Source organism: Mustela lutreola, chromosome 2, assembly GCF_030435805.1.
Source record: "Mustela lutreola isolate mMusLut2 chromosome 2, mMusLut2.pri, whole genome shotgun sequence".
Lineage (NCBI taxonomy): Eukaryota > Metazoa > Chordata > Mammalia > Carnivora > Mustelidae > Mustela > Mustela lutreola.
In genome coordinates, this window is record NC_081291.1 from 8,508,442 (window position 1) to 8,526,324 (window position 17,883).

At 59.1% G+C, this 17,883-nt stretch overlaps 1 protein-coding gene across 1 annotated transcript; it reads right to left on the reverse strand.

Moving 5' to 3' along the window:
* Positions 1-1,126: 1,126 nt before the first annotated feature.
* ZNF653 (zinc finger protein 653) lies at positions 1,127-17,454 on the reverse strand. The gene is made up of 9 exons (XM_059160061.1): positions 17,145-17,454; positions 10,279-10,322; positions 8,024-8,239; positions 4,186-4,803; positions 3,850-4,030; positions 3,637-3,748; positions 2,434-2,548; positions 1,757-1,856; positions 1,127-1,565 (listed from the first exon to the last, which is right to left on the reverse strand). The coding sequence occupies exons 1-9, from the start codon at positions 17,441-17,443 to the stop codon at positions 1,388-1,390; spliced, it is 1,863 nt and encodes a 620-aa protein (XP_059016044.1). The 5' UTR covers positions 17,444-17,454; the 3' UTR covers positions 1,127-1,387.
* Positions 17,455-17,883: the final 429 nt, after the last annotated feature.

The following is a 17,883-nucleotide window of genomic DNA, read 5'->3' on the forward strand; positions in this document are numbered from 1 at the left end:
ACCCCGTGTTCCTCCCGGCTCCTATCGTATTGCAAACTGTGCCTTTGCCGGGAGGGGAGCTCCTCCTGGGCGCGCGGACCCGGCTGCGGTTTCCATGGAAACTGCTGGCTCTGGATGTGCGAGGATAGCTAAGGGGACTGAGCCCTGGGAGATTTGGGGAGCTCGCGTGGGTGGCCCCAGCGGCCAGACTTGCTCATACCCGCCGACACTTCCATCCCTGGTTGGGATAACCCCTGGTCCAAAGTGTAAAATGAAGCCTAGCTCCGGCCCCGCCCCCACGGACTGGTGAGGAGCCAAGGGACCAATCTGCGCGTGGCGCCACTGGGCTCCCTCGGGCACGTGCCCGGGCTCGCGGATGCGGTCCCCGGGGTCACGTGGCTGCAGCCACCAGGGCCCACGCAGCTTGCGCGCCACCTGGCGGCCGCCGGCTTCGTATCGCTCCCCGCTTCTCTTGCTAGCGACCAGGCGGCGGCGGCGACCTCAGCATCCTCCTCCGGGAAATGGGGCCAGGGCAGCCGCCCCGTTGCTGCCAACTTCCCTCCCCACCGCGGCTTCCTGTTCCAGGAACAAGCCGAGCCGTTCTACCTCGGGGCTTTGGCACTGGCTGTTCCTTCGCCCTAGGATTTGCCTCCTCCAGCTTTCTTCAGGGACGGAACCTCTTTGTCATTCTGGTCTACACTCAAATGCCACCATCTCAGAAAGGACCGCCCTGACCACCGACTTAAACAGCCAGAAACTAACATCACTCTATTTCCTGCAGGGCGCTTGTCACAGCTGTAGACATCTTACTTAGAGATCTACCGAACATCTCCCCAACCGGTCTCTGAGCTCCCTGATGGTGGGGAATGTGTGTTCCGTGGGAAGAATTAGGAGTGAGCATGAGGATCCTGAGTCTTGGGAGATGTCCAGTGGCCTCCCAGGCTCCCAACCTCCCACCCGTGGGCCTGTGACAGGGAGTGTTGGGAGCTGCCAGGTCCAGATAGCTGAGGCCTAGCAGAAGCTGTTAAGAAAAGGGCATCTTCTGGCTTGTAGGGTCATCACCGCCTGGCTTGGCATTGCTCTGGAAGGGATGAAGATAGAGACAAGGAGGGGCCCGCCCACCCCACTCCAATCATCCAGGCCTAGGGGAAGGGCATCTCCTTTCTCGCTCTTTAATCTCGCTCTGCTCTCTGACACAGTTCTAGCAGTGCAAGCCCCAGGCACCACCTCCAGAGATAGAGTGGGGTTGAGGGGGGACCAGCCCCGGGGGGCCCAGCCCTGGGGCAGGGCAGGGGCGCCTCCTTCCGGCCGGCGGTCCGGGAGGCCCCCGCGGCTGTCCGGGCCCCGGCAAGCCCGGGCATCGTGTCCGAGCGGACAAATAAATAAGGGCGATCAGTGGTTGGATGGATCAGGCTGGCTTGTGGTCCGGGTGGCTTTTGAGCGTGTGAAACTTGACACTGTCCAGCTTCTCGAAGCGCTTCCCGCAGCGCTCGCACGTGAAGTTGTACTGCACCTCGGCGGTGTGCTTCTTCATGTGCCAGTTGAGCGATGCACGCTGTCGGCACTGGTAGCCACAGATCTCGCACCTGCCGGGAGCCGGCGGGCGACACCGGGGGCGGGGTCAGACTGAGGTGGGGCCGCATTGGGGGTGGGGCCCAAGCCACTAGGACCCACCCCCAACCCGAGGGGTGGACCCGCCCTCTGCGGCTACAGGCCCAGGACCTCTCCTCTCCCCCGCAGCAACCCCATCAACCTCACGGGGAACCCTGTCACTCACTGCAGGGGCGTCTCGCCGGTGTGCGTGCGTCGGTGTACCTCTAGGTGGTTCTTCCTCTTGAAGGACTTGCCGCAGGTTTCGCAGGTGAATTCACGGACACCTGGGGAGATGCGGGGCTGAGCACGCGGCCGTCGGGGGCGGGGGCTGCGGGATGTCTCTGCCGCGCTGCCAAAACCGGCTTCCCTGGCGGGCTCCCGGCCCTCCGGGCGCAGGGACACCAGATCCCACAAACTCTGGGAGCCACTGCTGAATCTAATGACAAGGGCGGTTAATACCGAGGGCAGCTCACGACCCCGGATGAGGCTCAGAGGCTGTAGGGGAAGGCTCTGGGGCAGAGCTGAAATGTGAGCTCGGCTTCCCAGGAGGCACCAAGTGCAAACTGTCAAGCCAAAGTGGGTCTGAATTTGACCCCAATATTTGAACTTCGGGGTGACTTCACATAAAAATCCACGGTTCCCACCTCTTGAAAAACCTGAAGCCGTGCCCTCCCCCTGGATAGAGGCACCACAGCTACCCATGGAGTCAGCAGCCTGCGCACAGGGGGTCAGTCCCAGGGAGGGGGACAGTCCTATGCCTGGGGACCCAGTGCTCCTTGGGGTTCCAGCCTGCATGGCCCGCCCTAGATCCAAGGCCCATGACCCTATGCCCCTTGCTGCCAGCGCCACCAGGGGCCTGACCTGAATGGATGATCATGTGTCGCCGCAGGTGGTTGGATAAATAGAACTTCTTGCCACAGCCAGGGTGTGGACACACCTTGGTCTTCCCTTTCCGATGTACCAGATTGACATGGTTCTGCAGGCAAGAGGGGCAGGAGTGGGGCTGTGGGTGCCATGGGCCCACCTCCAGGGTTATCCACATGGGGACAGACAAGCGTAGCTGGGAGGCAGGCTGGGGCCAGGCTTTCTGGGGGAGCGAAGAGGGGGCCCCTTGCCATTGCCCTTGCAAGGGCCTCCTGGCTCTGAGCAAAGGCTCAGGGACACAACTGGGATCAGCCACAGCTTTCTTGGGCACCGCTGAAAGCCAGGGCCTGGGCTGGGGCATCAGGCAGCCTCGTCATAACCTTGCGTGCGGTGGGGCCCTGCTATTGGCCCGGTTTTATGGATGGGGAGATGAGGGTCCAGGAGCAGAGGGTTTGGCCCATGTCTCACGGGTGGGCAGTGGCAGGCCTGGCCTGGGTTCCAGGGCTCTCAGTCCCGAGGCAGGCTTTGCCATGGAGATGTGCTGTGCCCACAGTCCAGGCGGGCAGGCCCCTCAGTCATTATTTTGTTCTTTTATTCTTCCACTCACCAGCACATCTGTAGTTCTAGGGCCCAGCTCTAGGCCTGGCACCCGATATATGCTCAACACAATGCTAGAAAATGAGACCAGGCAAATTCAAAGGCCTACTGGTGCCACCTCCTGCCACAGATGGGAATGTGACAGGACAGTCTCTGCCCTTGGGGCATCCCATCCAGCCTCCTGGGGACAAACTACAGGGACGTCTTGATGGTGTGGTGACCTGGGGCTTGCAGACCCCACTAGACCTGGGGGGGGATAGGGAGGACTTCCTGGTGGAGGCGCCTCCCGAGCCAAGTCCAGAGAAGAAGCATCCGGAGCCAAGAAGGTGGCTGGGGCAAAAGCAGGCTGAGTCCAGGCTGACTAGAAGGCAGGACAAAGGCACTGGAGAGCAGGAAGGGGAGGCAGCAAGGTGACACCTGTCACCCTGTGGCCAAGGCAGGGTCAGTGAGAAGCTATTGAGAGGTGGGCATGTGGGAAGCAGGCCAGTGGCACCTGGTGGGGCCATGAGGGACCATCTGTGAGCCACACTGCTCAGATGCCTGCACACAGGCAGCGGGAAAAGGAAGCAGGCCCTGCTCAGCCTGCTGGGCCAGTGGTCTCACCTGGAAACTGCTGAGGGCCACGTAGACCTGGCTGCAGCCCTCGTAGGGGCAGTGGAACATCTCCAGCAGACCGTCAGCGTCCATCACCCGAGTCCGCTTGCTCCGCCGCCTCCTGGAGGGGAAGGGGCCCGTGGTGTTAGGGCTGTCACACCAGGCTGGCTATGGGCCCGTGGCTTGCTCCTCGTCCCAGCCCCCCGCTGCCCAGGCACCCACTTCTCAGGCTCCTTGGGGATCTCGTAGATGATGGCCGACATGTCACTGCCGTCCAGCTCCTCCCCGTCCACCTCTGCTTCCGGTTCCGTGCTCTCAGGTACCGTGGCCGCCAGCTCCGCCAGCTCCGGGGCTACAGGCTCCTCCTTCTCCTCCTTCTTAAGCATGTACAAGTCCTCCTTCTCTACGGGGGCGGACACGGGGCGGGTGTCCGTGGGGGGGACTTGCGTGGTGAAGTTGGATCCAGGGCCACCCCTCCCTCCCTGCACCCCAACCCCTGCCAGAGACCCCAGCAGCCCTCCCTGGACCGGCACGGCCCCCCTCCTGGCCCCGCCAGACCTTTCTTGGTCTCGATGCCTGCCAAGGCGGCAGGGTCTGTGGTGCTGGGCTGGCTGCCCTCGGGCTCCGTCTGGGTGTAGGCCGCCACGCCCTCCATCACCGCGCAGGGCACCTCATCCCCCAGACCCCCAGTGGGGGCACCGCTGCCTGCTGCCACGTTGAGGTGGATGCCCTCAGCTGTGAGGGCATCGTAGCCGGGGCCAGCGATGATGATCACCTGCGAGCCAGGCACCATGCCCGGCATGGGACAGCTGGCTACCACCTCGCCCAGGGCCTCTTGGGGCATGTTCTCAAAGAGGGTGCCAGGACCCGGGCCCACTTGTACGGGCACCGGCACGCACACCACCGTCTCCAGGGCCTCAGGCCCGCTGCCTGCTGGGTTGGGGCACAGCGGGGTGCCCTGCTCAGCCAGGCTCTCCACGTGGTGGACGTCGAAGGGGATGTGCACACCTTCCTGCGTGATGAGCCCGCTGCTGCCTGCCGGGCTGGTGGGAGTGACTGCCGCCGCTGCCGCCGCAGCCGCCACCTTGGCCGGCTGGCCCTCAGGGGGCTCCTCGGAGTCGGAGCCCGAGCCAGAGCTGGAAGAGTCGGAGCTGCCAGCCTCCAGGCCATTGCCCACTGTGGTGACAGAGGAAAGGGGACGGTCACGATAGCAACAGTGACGGCAACAGTATCTGTCGAGGGCTTGCTGGGGGCTGGGCACGGTGACCCCCTCAGAGCCACAAACCCCTCTCATTTCTCAGTTCCCCCTTGTGCCCCGACAACCCCTGCTCCTCAGAGACGCTCTCCTCCCTCAGCCTCAGACCCGAATTCTGGGTTTCTGGCCCCTCTCTGGTGGCCCTATGGGGTCAGACTTGGGTTGAGAGACTCCCCACACCCCGCCCCCACTAATCATGTGTCTTTAGTGACCAGCCCCCGTCCTGAAGCTGTCTAGGGGGTCCCTGCCTGAGTCACCAAGATTAGCACAGACTCAGGTGTGTACCAAAGGGGCCCCTTATGAAAGGGATTCGTGACGAACAAGGAAGAACATTCCCATCACTCGGGAAATTCCAAGGGTTTTAGGAGCTCTGTGCCAGGAACCAGGGAGAGAGGTCAAATGCGGATTTTCATTACACTGTCCTTACCCCATGTCTCCATGTGGACAGCTTCGGCCTGGACCTCCTGTGGGGTTGGGGGCTCTTACCTCCCACTGCCTCTTCTGCTGCCCCCGGTGGGGGCGGGGAGTCTCACAGCCACCTGAGAGTCCACTCAGTAATTCTGGGCTCTGAATCTTCCCTAAGAAAAAGCCCACACCCTTCGCAGACATCCCTGTCTCAGGGGTTGATGGTGGCTCTGTCCTTCCAGGCGCTCAGGCCAAGCCAAGTCCGAGGGCTGCCCCTGACTTCTCTTTCTCTCACAGCCACTTTCAGTTTGTCAGCAAACCCCACTGGCACTACATCCTCGTATTTAGGAATACTAGGCAGGCTCCGGCCTCAGGCCCTTTGCACTTGCTGTTTGCTCTGCCTGAACACTCTTCTCTCGGACACCTACAGGGGCCTTCTCCCTCACCTCTATCAGACCCTTTCCTGAAATGCTGTTCATTCACGGAAGCCTCTGACCGTCTTATCTCAGGTAGCATTCTTTCTCTCCCTGATCATCCTCCGAAATACCACTCTCCGCTATTCTCTAGATTTTAATTGTTTATCTTGTTTCTTCTCTGCTTCCCCTCAAGATCATAAGCTCCACAAGGATGGGGGGGGGGCCCTAGGCACAGGCCCCAGGGCCCAGAAGGCCGCCTGTTGCACACTGAGCACACGGTTGTAAAAACGAATGAATCTCAGCCTGATGTTGTGATGGAGGTCAAGGAGACCCACATTTCGCCCAGGCTATTTCATGCTAAAGTCCACTCATGGAGAGAAAAGGGGACAGAAAAATCAAGGGCTGACCCTCGGTTACACACGCATGACAGACTCAGGGCACAGTGTCTGGGGACCGCGCGTCCTACCCTCCCAGAAGGTCACATGGGGCATACAGACTCTGGGACCAGACTTCGGGGCTGGGATCTTGGTGCTCCCCCTACCCGCTGTGTGATGTGGGGGCCTTATGTAACCTCTCTGGGCCTGAGGATAAGTTGGTACCTTCCCCAGGGGCTGTTTGGAGTAATGAGGAAATATGTGTAAAGGGCCTAGGACAGTTCCAGGCTCTGAGTAAGCACCCTACCAATGTTTTCTATTATTCTTCTTATTGTAATGCCCTATCCCTGACTCAAGGCCCCCAGATGGCAGCAGGGGTGGGGTAGGGGAATCGGCCCCTCCTTGCAACACCCTGTAATCTGCAGGGTGAGTTGAATCCCTGGGCTCCACCGTGAAGCAGGGGGCAGTCACCCAGTGAGCTGCAGGGGGGACAGCCTAGGGGTTCGCCTGCCTCCCCAGCTGTAGCTTCGGACTGTGAGGGGCCAGACTGCGCTTCTTACCGGGTGATCATGGCCTGAATCACAGAAATAGCCTCTCACAGTGCCAGCAGGAGGTGCGCCTACTTAGTGAGAAGCAGGTACCCCAGGCAGAGAGCTGGTAAGGGAGCTGCTGAGGGAACCGGACTGGGACAGGGGACACAGCCCCTCCCCGTCCCGGCAGCGGAACCCCCCCAACTGTAGATCCCAGCGTTCGCTCCTGAGAGCCAGATGCCCCAGCCACTGGTGTCACAGTTGAGTAGGGGTCCAAGGGGGCTCCTCTGGGTGCCATCCCCAGCCCAGCGGACCCATCACCAGGAGGGTCAGTCACAGTTCGTCCCAGGGCCTTGGTTTTCCCTACTGTAGCCAAGGGGCACTGACAGAAGAGCTATAGGGAAGACTCAGGGTGGGTTAAGTTAGCGGGGGCGGGGGGGGGGTACCTGGAGCGGGGAGAGGACAGCCGAGGGGCCGCCCGCACGGTGGGCTCTGGCTGACACAAATGGGATGGCCGTTGGCCGGGGGGCCCACCTGGAACAGCTCTCGCCCACGGCTTCCCCTTGGCCAGCTGGGATGCCACCTGCTCTGTGATTCCTGCCAGCGCAGGCTCAGCCCTGGCAACTGACCTCACCCTCGGCCCCGGCAGGGCACCTGGCAGCGGCCCCGTTGCTCCTTCTCGCAGCTGAAGCCGAGATCCTGAGGCCACCCGCCGCGCCTCCTCTGCTCCCCCACCAGGGCCAACTGGGCCTCGGGAACTGAGTCCCTCCTGGTCCGGCTGCTTGCTCAGGACATGTGACCCACATGGGGTGGCAGATGAGGGGCAGGGGCAGAGCAGGGAGAGACGGACCAGGGGGGAAGGGAGTGGAGTGTGGGGGAGACCGGTGGGGGCAGGGAGAAGGCAGGAGACAGAAGGCAGAGGATGAAACAGAAGAGTGAGCAGGGGCGGGGGGCCGAGAGAGAGCTCACGAACAGAGAATGGGGAGGAAGGAGGAGCGCAGGGCAGAGAGGGGAAGAGGCTGAGGCTGGAGACAGCCCAGACCCGAAAGGGAAAGGGCCAGGGAAGACAGAGGAGGAGGCAGAGGCCAGGAGAGCTGCGGAGCCTGAGGACGCCCAGCACCCACCCCTCCCTCCAGCCACGGAGCCAGGTTTCCTGACCGCCAGCCCGGCTGGCCTCGGGCACAGGTGGGCCAAGCTGTCACAGCTGTCCCTCTGGGAAATGGGGGCCACTGCCTCTCAGCCCCAGAAGGACTTGGAAGATGGCAGGCCAGCCTGCGGGGCCGGGGCGCCGTCCCTGGCACAGCCAGCGCTGGCCTCCTCGCTCAACTGCTTCCAGGCCGACGAGATCACGAGGGCAGGGAGTCCCGGGCCACGCGGCCCCAGAGGAGCCGTGGAGCCCTCGCCCCTCGGACCCACCTTTGTCACTGTCGGGGTCTGACTCGCTGAGGGGCTTCAGGGGCGAGTGCAGGTCCTGGAAGTAGCGGTGGCCGGCCTCGCACTGCCACACTGCCGTGGTGTACAGGCCAAAGGTGGGGTCCAGCTCGGCCAGGTGCGGCTCGTACGGGCAGCGGTGCTTGTGGTCCTCATACCAGATCACCACGTTCTTTAGGCAGTTCACGTTGCGTCGCCTCCCTGCACACACAGGGCGGGGCGCGGGGTCAGGGACAATGATCGCCAGCCCCCTGCCTACCCATCCAGAGCCCCAGGATGCCCGGGCCTTCTGGCTCCCCGGGCGGTGAGACACCTTCCTGCACCCTGTCCAGGCCTGTCTCCCATCTGCAGATGAAGAAACAGGCTCTGCGAGGTGAGGTCTGCGCTGGTGAGAATGGAGACAGGCCACAGGGTCCTCACTGTAAGGGAAACCACATGAACTGTGGAGCCCGGCGTGTGATAGATGGTCAGCGGCTGCTTGCTATGCAGAGACTCTGGCCTGGACCCGCTGAGTCCCCTCTGCCCGCGTCTCTCTGCTCCTACATTTGTCCCACTACCAGTCTACTCGGTCTGCAGCAGAGGGCACCTACTGCAAACGCTTGAGTCTGGTCATGCCCTCCTCAGCCCAGAAGCCACCAGGGCTCCTACCTGGCTGGGGGTAAAAGGCAAAGTCCTCCCCAGAGCCACCAAGCCCTGCTCTGCCTTTCTCCTTGATCACTGCATCCCAGCCTCATGGCTTCCTCCCAGGTATTGCCCTGCCTCAGGGCCTTTGCACGGACTATGTCTCCTTCCAGATAATGGCTTTGCCTTTTCCCCTTCACTCAGGTCTTTCCTTCAGTCTCCTGTCCCCTCCCCAGTGTCCTTCTAGCTGACCTGACTTGCTCTTCTTTTTTTTTTCCAGGTAGTACCCAGATCCCATCTGTGTTTCTGTCTTCCCTGCTAGAGTGCCAGCTCCCCAAGGGCGGGGACACCTGTCTGCTGGTCCTCTTGTGTCCCCAGTGCCCACGCAGGGCCTGGCAGGATGGCTTGCTGGATGAGTTGATGCTTCAAGGAGGTGGGCCCAGTGGAGCCTGACTGCGGGGTTCAAACTCTGACTGCCACTTTGTAGCCGGGTGGATCCAGCTTCTCTGAACCTCAGCTGCCTCCTCTGGGCTGGGGGCGAGTAACCGTCCCCACTCCTTGTGGGCTGCCAGAGGGGAGGCAGGGAAGACAAGGACAGGGCATGGGACGGGCTGGGTACACTCTGAATGCTCAAGAAATGGAACCTGTCATTTGTCTAATGATGCTGGCCTTGCAGCCAAGGGGGAGGAAGCCGTCCTCCCCATCCTCCAGCTTGGGAGATGAGGAGGGTCCCCAGAAGGGTCCTGGGGCCTAGGGATGTTGTCTGGGGACTTCAGCTCTGTGATGACCGTGGGGACAAGAGGGACCCCGCCCCTAGCCGCCCCTCCACACCGCACTTGTCTCCTTATCTCCCTCCTCACCCCTTTGGGACTTGGGAGGCCACAGGTTTAGCTCGGCCCTTGCTTCTGACAACTGTGAGAAGGGACGGGACTCATGGCCACCTGATGGCTGTTCCCAGACTGCTGGCCCTCACCCTGCTGGACAAGGCCTGAGACCCACAGAGCGGGGGCTCAGAGGTTGCGGCCTGGGGGTAGGAGGGACTCGTGGCAGGCCTCCACTCCGACTGCTCGTGCCCTGATCCTCTCAGCTTGGCACGTGACGTGCTCTTAAGGCCCCCACACAAGCTGTTCCCTCTGCCCTGTCCAGCTCTTCCCTGGGTGACTCCCACGCATCAGGCAGGACAGTGCAGGAGCTAAGGGGATGGCTCGGGTAACATGGGTGTGCTCTGGCCTGGCCCCTTGTCAGCTGTGCAGTGTGGGGTGGGGACTTGGCCTTTTATGTATGAGATGGGGGGGTGGGGTACCCTCACTGGGCATAGCACAGGTGCCGGTCCCCTTCCTGCCCCTGTCCCCAAGCTCTCCGCAGGCCCAGCTGGGTCAGGCCCTTCCTCTGGGCCCCCAGTGTCCCTAATTCCCTGCCACGGCCCTGCTGGGCCTGTCCCTTGTCTTCCCCTGAGACCATGGGCTCTGGGAGGGCAGGGCTGCGTCTGGGCCGGTCCACTCAGCACTGTCCCGTGCAGGCGCTCCACAGATGGGGCCTGACAATGACTGAGGGAACGAACAACAAAGCCACTTGCTCCCAACACCCATCCCCTCCCTGCTGGCTGCACCCCCACTTACTTTTCTTCCGCTTTGGCTTTTTGGGGACCTGCTCCCACGGCTTCCTGTAAGAGAGAGAGGCAGGGGAAGTGAACACAGGGCATGGCTGACGCTGAGCCAGTGATGGCACCCTGCTCCAAGGCCGAATTGTAGCTGTTGTCCTGTTTCCCCGGGGTCTGCATGTGGCCTCTCTCCTCCACGGACACCAGCCCTGGGACTGTGGTCTAGCATCGCCATCCATTTCACCAAGTGGGAAAATGAGGCTGAGCAGTGAGGCTGCCTGCCCAGGGGCCAGTGGCCAGGGAGTGGAGAACTCAGAAAAGGGTAACAGAAAGTCAGTGTGGCAGGCAGAATTCTACACTGGCCCCACGATTCCTACCCCCGGGTCACACACTTGTAATCCTCTCCTCATGAGTGGGGCGGCCTGACAATATGCTGGGATACCACTCCTGTGCCTAGGTGACTTGGAATGAATCGGGAAGCAGCTTTCCAAGGTGGGCCTGGCCTAATCAGGGGAGCCCTTGAGTGTGAGGATAGGAATGGCCTATGAGGGGCTAGGACCTGAGAACGGCCTCTGGGAGCTGACAGCAATCCTGGTAGACGGCCTTAAGGCTGTGGGGACCTCAGCTGTACAATGCAGGGGGGAATGAATTCTGCCAACACTCCGAGGGAGTCTGGAAGCCACTCCTTCCCTAGCTGAGCCTCCGGATGAAGATGCGGCCAGCTGAAAGCCTTGTTTCAGCCCTGTGAGACCTTGAGCAAAAGATCCAGCCTACACATGCTAGAGTCCTGACCCACAGAAATGTGAGATAATTCGTGTGGTTTTAAGCCACTAGGTCCGTGGTCGTTTATTCCGTAACAAAAGGACATTCATGGAGTTGGCCCTATCCAGGGCCCAGCAGCTCCCGCCCCTCAGGCTGGCTGAGATCCCTGCAGAGACCGTCAGGCCAAGCCAGGAGGGCTGGCCCTGCTAAAGACCCTGCCCCTGGCCCTCACTGCAGGCTCTATGTGGGCCCCCACCCAAGGTGCTGCCCCCTCCATCAGTGCCGCCCCTGCAGCCAGCTCAGGCCCACATGCTCTGGTCACCATGTCACCAGCTTCTGGGGCCTTCCCCACTTTGGCCGGAGTGTGACACCCTGACCATGTGCTGCCATGACCGAGGCCTAAGCATTGGGGGCCCGCCAAGGATTCCCACCCCCCAGATGGCCACCAGAACCACTAGGTGGGATCCTGACCCCGTACTGTGGCCCAGCACTGGCTCTACGTGTGCTGAGGGCAGGTGTTTTGGAGTTAGTCCTCCCGCATCCGCTTGGGCTCCCTCTGCCTTCCTGACACCACGCTTCTGGATCTGCCCACCTGCTCTGGCTTCTCCCTCATCCTTCCTTTTTTTAAAAAAAAAAAATAAAATAAAATTAATTTATTTAAGTAATCTCTACACCGGGGTACCTGGGTGGCTCCGTGGGTTAAGCGTCTGACTCTGGATCTCAGCTCTGGACTCAGGGGTATGAGATCGCTCAGCAGGGAGTCTGCTTAAGATTCTCTGTCTCCAGATCATAGAAACTGGATTCAAATACAAATTGGTTTACTCTAACATCCACTTTCTTCCTACTATTAACAGACTACCTTGAAGAAAACTTAGGAAAAGAAAGAAGAGTCTAAAAATTAAGACTTTTACGTTGTCTTCCACAGTTTAAGAGTTTGGGTAAAAGACTTTATTATATATCAGAATCCAATAGTAATTTTATATCTAATGACAAAATAAAACAATTTTTTAAAAAGAAAAAAAAAAAAAAGATTCTCTATCTCCTCCTTCTGCCCCTCCCCCCACTTGCACTCTCTTTCTCTCTCGCCCTCAAATAAATAAAAAAGTCTTAAAAAAATAAATAAGTAATCTCTGCACCCAACGTGAGGCTTGAACTCATGAGCCCGAGATGAAGGGTCGCGTGCTCTTCCAACTGAACCAGCCAGATGCCCCTCATCCTTCCTTTTCTACGCTGCAGCAGGAGACCCTGAGACCCTGGGTGACCTTGTCTCCCCATGCCTCAGTTCCCCATCTGTAGCGAGGGATCATAACCATCCCTTTCTTGTGGGCCTGGCATGAGGTTATACGCACTGCAAGAGCTTAGCATGGCCCCGGGGACTAAGTAACTGCTCAGCAAGTGGTAGAGATGATCACTGCCATTACTGATGTCCTCACAGAGCCCGGCCCTGGAACGCTGGCCTCCCCGCTATGGCCCAGACCGTGCTTTCCACACAAATCACCCTGACAGGCAGTCCAGGGGCTTGTCAGGTGAAGCTGACAAGCTTCACCATCTACCCCACCTGTCCAGGCTGATCACACCTGTCCTGGGATTGCACCCCGAGTCTGGTCCCAAGACAGTTCCCCTGGCTCCTCTGTCCCTGGCTCTGCCCTCGTCCAGGTCTCCGGCCGCCCCCATCCCAGATGCTTCCATCCCTGCCCACAGCTCTCTCCTTCGCTCAGAGGGGCAGGCTGGCCAAGTGCAAACACCCGCGGCCGCCTCTGTGCGCTCAAACCCTTGCCATGACTGGGAACGGCGCTTGGTGCTAGGGAACGGCTGGGTGCCTCAGATCCAAGTTCAAGTCTCCTCTCCGCTCTTGACTAGCTGTGTGACCTTGAGCAGGTCTTGTCCCCTCTGAGCCTCAGTGTCCTCACCTGCGAAGTGGGGAAAACAGCCGTGCCTCCCACACGGAGTCGCTGTGGCGATTAAACGAGGCCAGACCTCAAACCGCCTTCCCTCCCCCTGTCCACTTCTCCGGGTTCCAGCCCTTACACATCACCCTGTTGGAGGGCAGCAGCTTCTGGGGCTTCCTTGGGGCTCTGCTTTCCCCGCAGTGGCCAGCCCCCAAAGGGTGCCCAACAGCTCTCCTTCGCTCTCCTCTGCCATTTGCTTTCATGCTCGACTCCCTCATCCCCGCCAAGTGTCCCAACACACCACCAGTCCTACACTGGATTTAAATAATCTGGAGCCCCTTCCCTGCCAAGTCCTGCTCATTCCTCTCCCCACTCCCTCGGAGCTGTCTATATGTGTGTGCAGTCTCCCTGTCTTCTCCTGCGTCTCTCCTGAGCCCCTCGAGTCAGGGTCTTCTCCACCACAAACTGTCCCGTTCCAGACCCTGGGGGTGGCTGCCTCCCTCGGCCCAGCAGTGTCAGACCGCAGGTCCTTCCCTTGGCCTCCAGGACGCTGGCCCAGAAAGTTCTGCACCAGCCTCCTGGCTGCTGCTTCTCCCTTGTCTCCCTGACCTCTCTGATCACAGAGAGCGAGTGCCGGGCTCAGACCTGTGTGTGTACCTGCACCCCCTTAGCAACCTCTGGCACTGTACCATCACTGGCCTGGTGACCCCCAAACCCGGATCTCCCACCTGGCCCTCTCCTGACCACACCGCCACCAGAATGCCTCCCCAGCACTACATGTAGGGGTTTCTCAGACATCACACACGTGAGCTGTTGTATTGTCCCCCGACCTGTCCCTTCTCTGTTACCGGCCCCTGCAACCTTCCAGGTGCTCAAGTCCAAACCTGGGGGTCATCATTTCTCATATCCACACCCAACAGCAAACCCTGCTGGCCCTGATTTCAGTCACTTCTCCCCACTTCTGCACGGCCCTGCCTCACTCACCTGGACCGGTGCAGTCAGCTCCCTCCCTGTCTGCCATCTCTGGCCCTCCCCTCCCAGAGCCTCAACATCGGAGTCCGTGTGCTTCTTCTGATTTTCTTGTTAACATTGTAAGATGTAAAAGGAAAAACTCAAACACATACAAAGCTAGAGAGAAGAGTGAACCTCCTAGAGACCATCACCAGCATCAAAGACTGCCAGCTCTTAGTCAACCTTGTTTCAGGGCAACCCTCACCCAATCCTCCTGCCACGCATACCCTGGAGAGTGCTTCTGTTAAAATATAAGCCAGGTATGGGACCTCTCTGTCTGAAATTCTGTACTTAAAAAAAGCAAAGCAAAAAAAAAATCCTATCAGGCCTCCCACTTAACTGGGAGGAAAAACCAGAGTCCTCCATGCAGTCTGTAAGTTCCTGTCACCTTCCTGTCCTCGTCTTTTCCCACTCTTCATCCTTTCACTGTGCTCCAGCCACATGGGTCTCCTCACTGGCTCATGTACACACCAGGCTGGGCTCTGCCTCAGGGCCTTTGCACCTGCCACTCCTTCTTCCTCAAACACTCTTCCTGCAGTTATCTGCATGGCTTTCCCCGCCTCGTTCAGGTCTGTATCCTGGATGCTATCCTCTCACTGCAGCCCACCCTAACACACCATTTAAACCTCCAGCACCCCCTCCTGATTCCTCTTTCCCTATTTCACTTTTTTTCTTTACATAGCCCCATCAATCTCTCACATGTAATTTATTCATGATCATAAATAATAGTAAATGTAAAGTAATACAGCAGACAAGCCTTTGCACAGTGGACAAGCCTCCGCCCTCTGGTCTCTAAAATGGCGACTCTGTAAGTCAGTGACTTTCTGTGCTGTTTCCTGCTGCACCGTCAGCACTCACGCCAGTGCCTGGCACACAGTGGGTGCTGATGAAGCGTTCCCTAAACAAACGGGTACCGGAAACCCTACTATTGGCCATTGTTTCCCTTTTCCCACTGGCTGCTAGGATGCGTCTGAGGCAAATTTATGGCCCATTCTCTGTTCCCACGTTGTCATGTCTTTTGAACCCCTCTGGTTGGGTTTTTAATTCACTATGCCACAAAACTGCCCTTGCCATGTCCCCTGTGACTTATGTTTCAATCCAATAGCACAGATCCTGGCCCCACCATGTCCCTCCTTTTCCTTTATCTTTTCTTTTTAAGTTTTATTTATTTATTTGACAGAGAGTGCAGGCACAAGCAGTGGGGAGGGGTAGAGGCAGTGGGGAGAGGCAGGATCCTCGCCAAGCAGAGAGCTCGAGGCAGGCCTGATCCTGGGACCCCGAGATGACAACCGGAGCCTAAGGCAGAGGCCCAACTTACTGAGCCACCCAGCACCTCTCTTTTCTCTTTTCATCCCACTTTTCATTTCTGTCTTCTGGTCCAAGTTGCACATAGTCTTGAACTGAAATCTTCCAGGGACAAGACAGGTACAAATAATTGAACAGTTGAAATAAGTGCCCCCTATCTCTGGTCATGTCCATTTCCCACCGAGACCCCTCATTCAGGGTTTGTATTTTCCCGACTACCCATGTGTCCTGGGGCCCAGTTATTGCCATGTATGGCCTGGGCTGTCTCAGTGTCCTGGCCCCAGTCTTGCAGGACTACACAAACTGAGCTTCTGAAAGTACCACTTTCAGGAGCAACTGGGTGGCTCAGTGGGTTAAGCCTCTACCTTTGGCTCAGGTCATGGTCTCAGAGTCCTTGGATTGAGTCCCACATCGGGCTCTCTGCTCGGCGGGGAGCCTGCTTCCCCTCTTCTTTGTTAAATAAATAAATATATATATATTTTTAAATGAAAATACGACTTTCAGCTTAGGGACCTCCAGGAGCTCCCTCTGGCCAGTGGTTCTTAACTCCAGCTGCAAATAATGTCTCCCTGGCAGCTTTGCAGAAAAAAAGCAAAGGTCTGCAACTCTACCCAGATTAACTGAATCAGTAACTCCACTAATGTGTGTGTGGGGGTTCTGGGTGGCTCAATCAGTTAGGTGTGGGACTACTGATTTCAGCTCAGGTCATGATCTCAGGGCTGTAAGACAGAGCCCCGTGACAGGTTCCACGCTGCACTGGGTGTGGAGCCTGCTTAAGATTCTTTCTCCTTCTCACTCTGCTCTCCCTTCACACTCCACCATCCCCACTTGCACTGTCTAGAAAAAAGAAAAGAAACTCCAATAATGGAACACTAACTTGAGTTTTTTAAATGCCCAGCATTTCCTGATTTACTCTTGGGCATATAAGCCAGCCTGCCACCGCAGGGAGGTGGTAGTGCAATTCAGAAGGATCTGGTTGATCCTTGACCCTTAGAATCTCCCCCCAGAGGAACATGCCAATGTGCAATGTGTGCAAATAAAAACCAGGGCACAAGGAGGATACTGTCGCAGCATTGCGACAGAGAACAAATATCATCATTACAACTAATACTTGGAGTGCTCACCTCGTGCCAACCACGTTCTAAGCCTTCTGCTGTATTTTAACTCATTTAATTGTCACGCCAACCTATTAGGCAGGAAGGAAGAATTGCATCCACATTCCTCATTCTCAAGACTGAGACTCTTGCAAAGGCCTGCCTTCTACCCGAGCGGCTAACTTGGGACTTCCTCTTCACCTGAGTCTCCATGGGCTAAGGTGTTCCCCAGGAGCCAAGAGGTTTAAAGGAACGCGATCTGGATCGAGAGGAGTCTTTCTATGTCTGAGGTGAAGGGTCGTGGGAATGGGGAGGCACAGAACCCCAGATGGAGTGCCAGAACCTCATGAGGGACAGGGCTGCGTTGCCCAGTGTATCCAGTCACAGCCCCAGCCTGCACAGTAGGGGTTTTAGAAGATGAGGCATTTGAGATCCCAAGGCCCAGCAAGGAAGAAGGGACGTTAAGGCCTCAGGAGGCGGGGCCGCCCCTCCAGGGACTAGGTAGTTAGAATGCTTGGAGGTGGGGCCGGCACTAGGATTGGGCAGCCAGAAATCTGGTGGGCGGGGCAAAGTACTAAGAGGCGGGTCGAGAGGCTGGGCGCATCCTAGGATTGGACAGTTGGAAAGCCGGGAGGCGGGGCCGCGAGCCAGGCGCGTCCCAGGACCGGCGGTAGGAGACCCAGGCCGGCGGCCCGGCCACTGGGCGGGGCTCACAGGTGCCGGGGGCGGGGCCGGGGGCAGAGGGGGCGGGACCAGGCTTGGCAGGGATGGGGGCGTCTCCTCCCTCGCTCTCTCCCTCCCTCCCTCTGGCCGGGCCCCCTCACCCGTGGCGGCCGCTACGCTGGCCGCGCTCCAGCGAGATGAGATAGGCTGCGAGCTTGGCGTCGCTCCAGCCGCTGCGGCGCCGCAGGTCCACCCAGGGCCCGTGCGCCTCGCCCAGGTACACACGCCGCACGTCGTACTTCTTCCGGGACTCGAGCCGCCGCCGGGCTCGGTCGGACTCCGTGAGCCGCGGCCGACCCCGCGCCTTGCGGCCCGCCGCGCCCTCCTCGGCCGCCGCCTCCCCGCCTGCGCCCGCCTCAGCCTCCGCCTCCGCCTCGGGCTCCGGCACCCGCTCCGCCATCCCCCCCTCCCTGGTTACCAACCTCCCCCGTTGTTAGGAGCCCGGCCGGAAGTGGCGCGCATCTTCCGCGCCGACGGGAAATTTCTCACGGACTTTCACTGCCCCAAGGCGCCAAGAGGAGACCGAGAGCATAAACTGCGCATGCGCGCCACAAGCGCGAGCGGTGACCCGTTCTTCTCCTTACTCTTTTCCTCTGTTAAACTTTTTAACTTCGCAGAGACCGAGGGAGGGGCTGAGGTTTGAGGCCAGCCACGGGAAGAAAGACCTAGATGAGCTCATAGACCCTAGGAGGTAGGGGCTCCTCTCTCCACGTCTCATCCCGAATGCATCTTGGAGAGAACAAGGAAAGGGTAGGAGCGGTCAGGTGAAGGCAGAGGGAAAGCCTGGGGTCCGATCTGTCCGTCCCGGATGCTGCAGATCCCTTGAAAAGTCAGGCCACC

What these genes read in the sequence shown, in the direction of transcription:
- ZNF653 (XM_059160061.1), bottom strand. Translation starts at nt 17,443, where the DNA reads ATGGCGGAGCGGGTGCCGGAGCCCGAGGCGGAGGCGGAGGCTGAGGCG. An exon ending in CAGCGTAGCGGCCGCCACGG is followed by an intron (nt 10,323 to 17,144) that starts GTGAGGGGGCCC and finishes TCTCTCTTACAG; the next exon opens with GAAGCCGTGGGAGCAGGTCC. An exon ending in TGGCCCTCAGCAGTTTCCAG is followed by an intron (nt 2,549 to 3,636) that starts GTGAGACCACTG and finishes TCTTGCCTGCAG; the next exon opens with AACCATGTCAATCTGGTACA.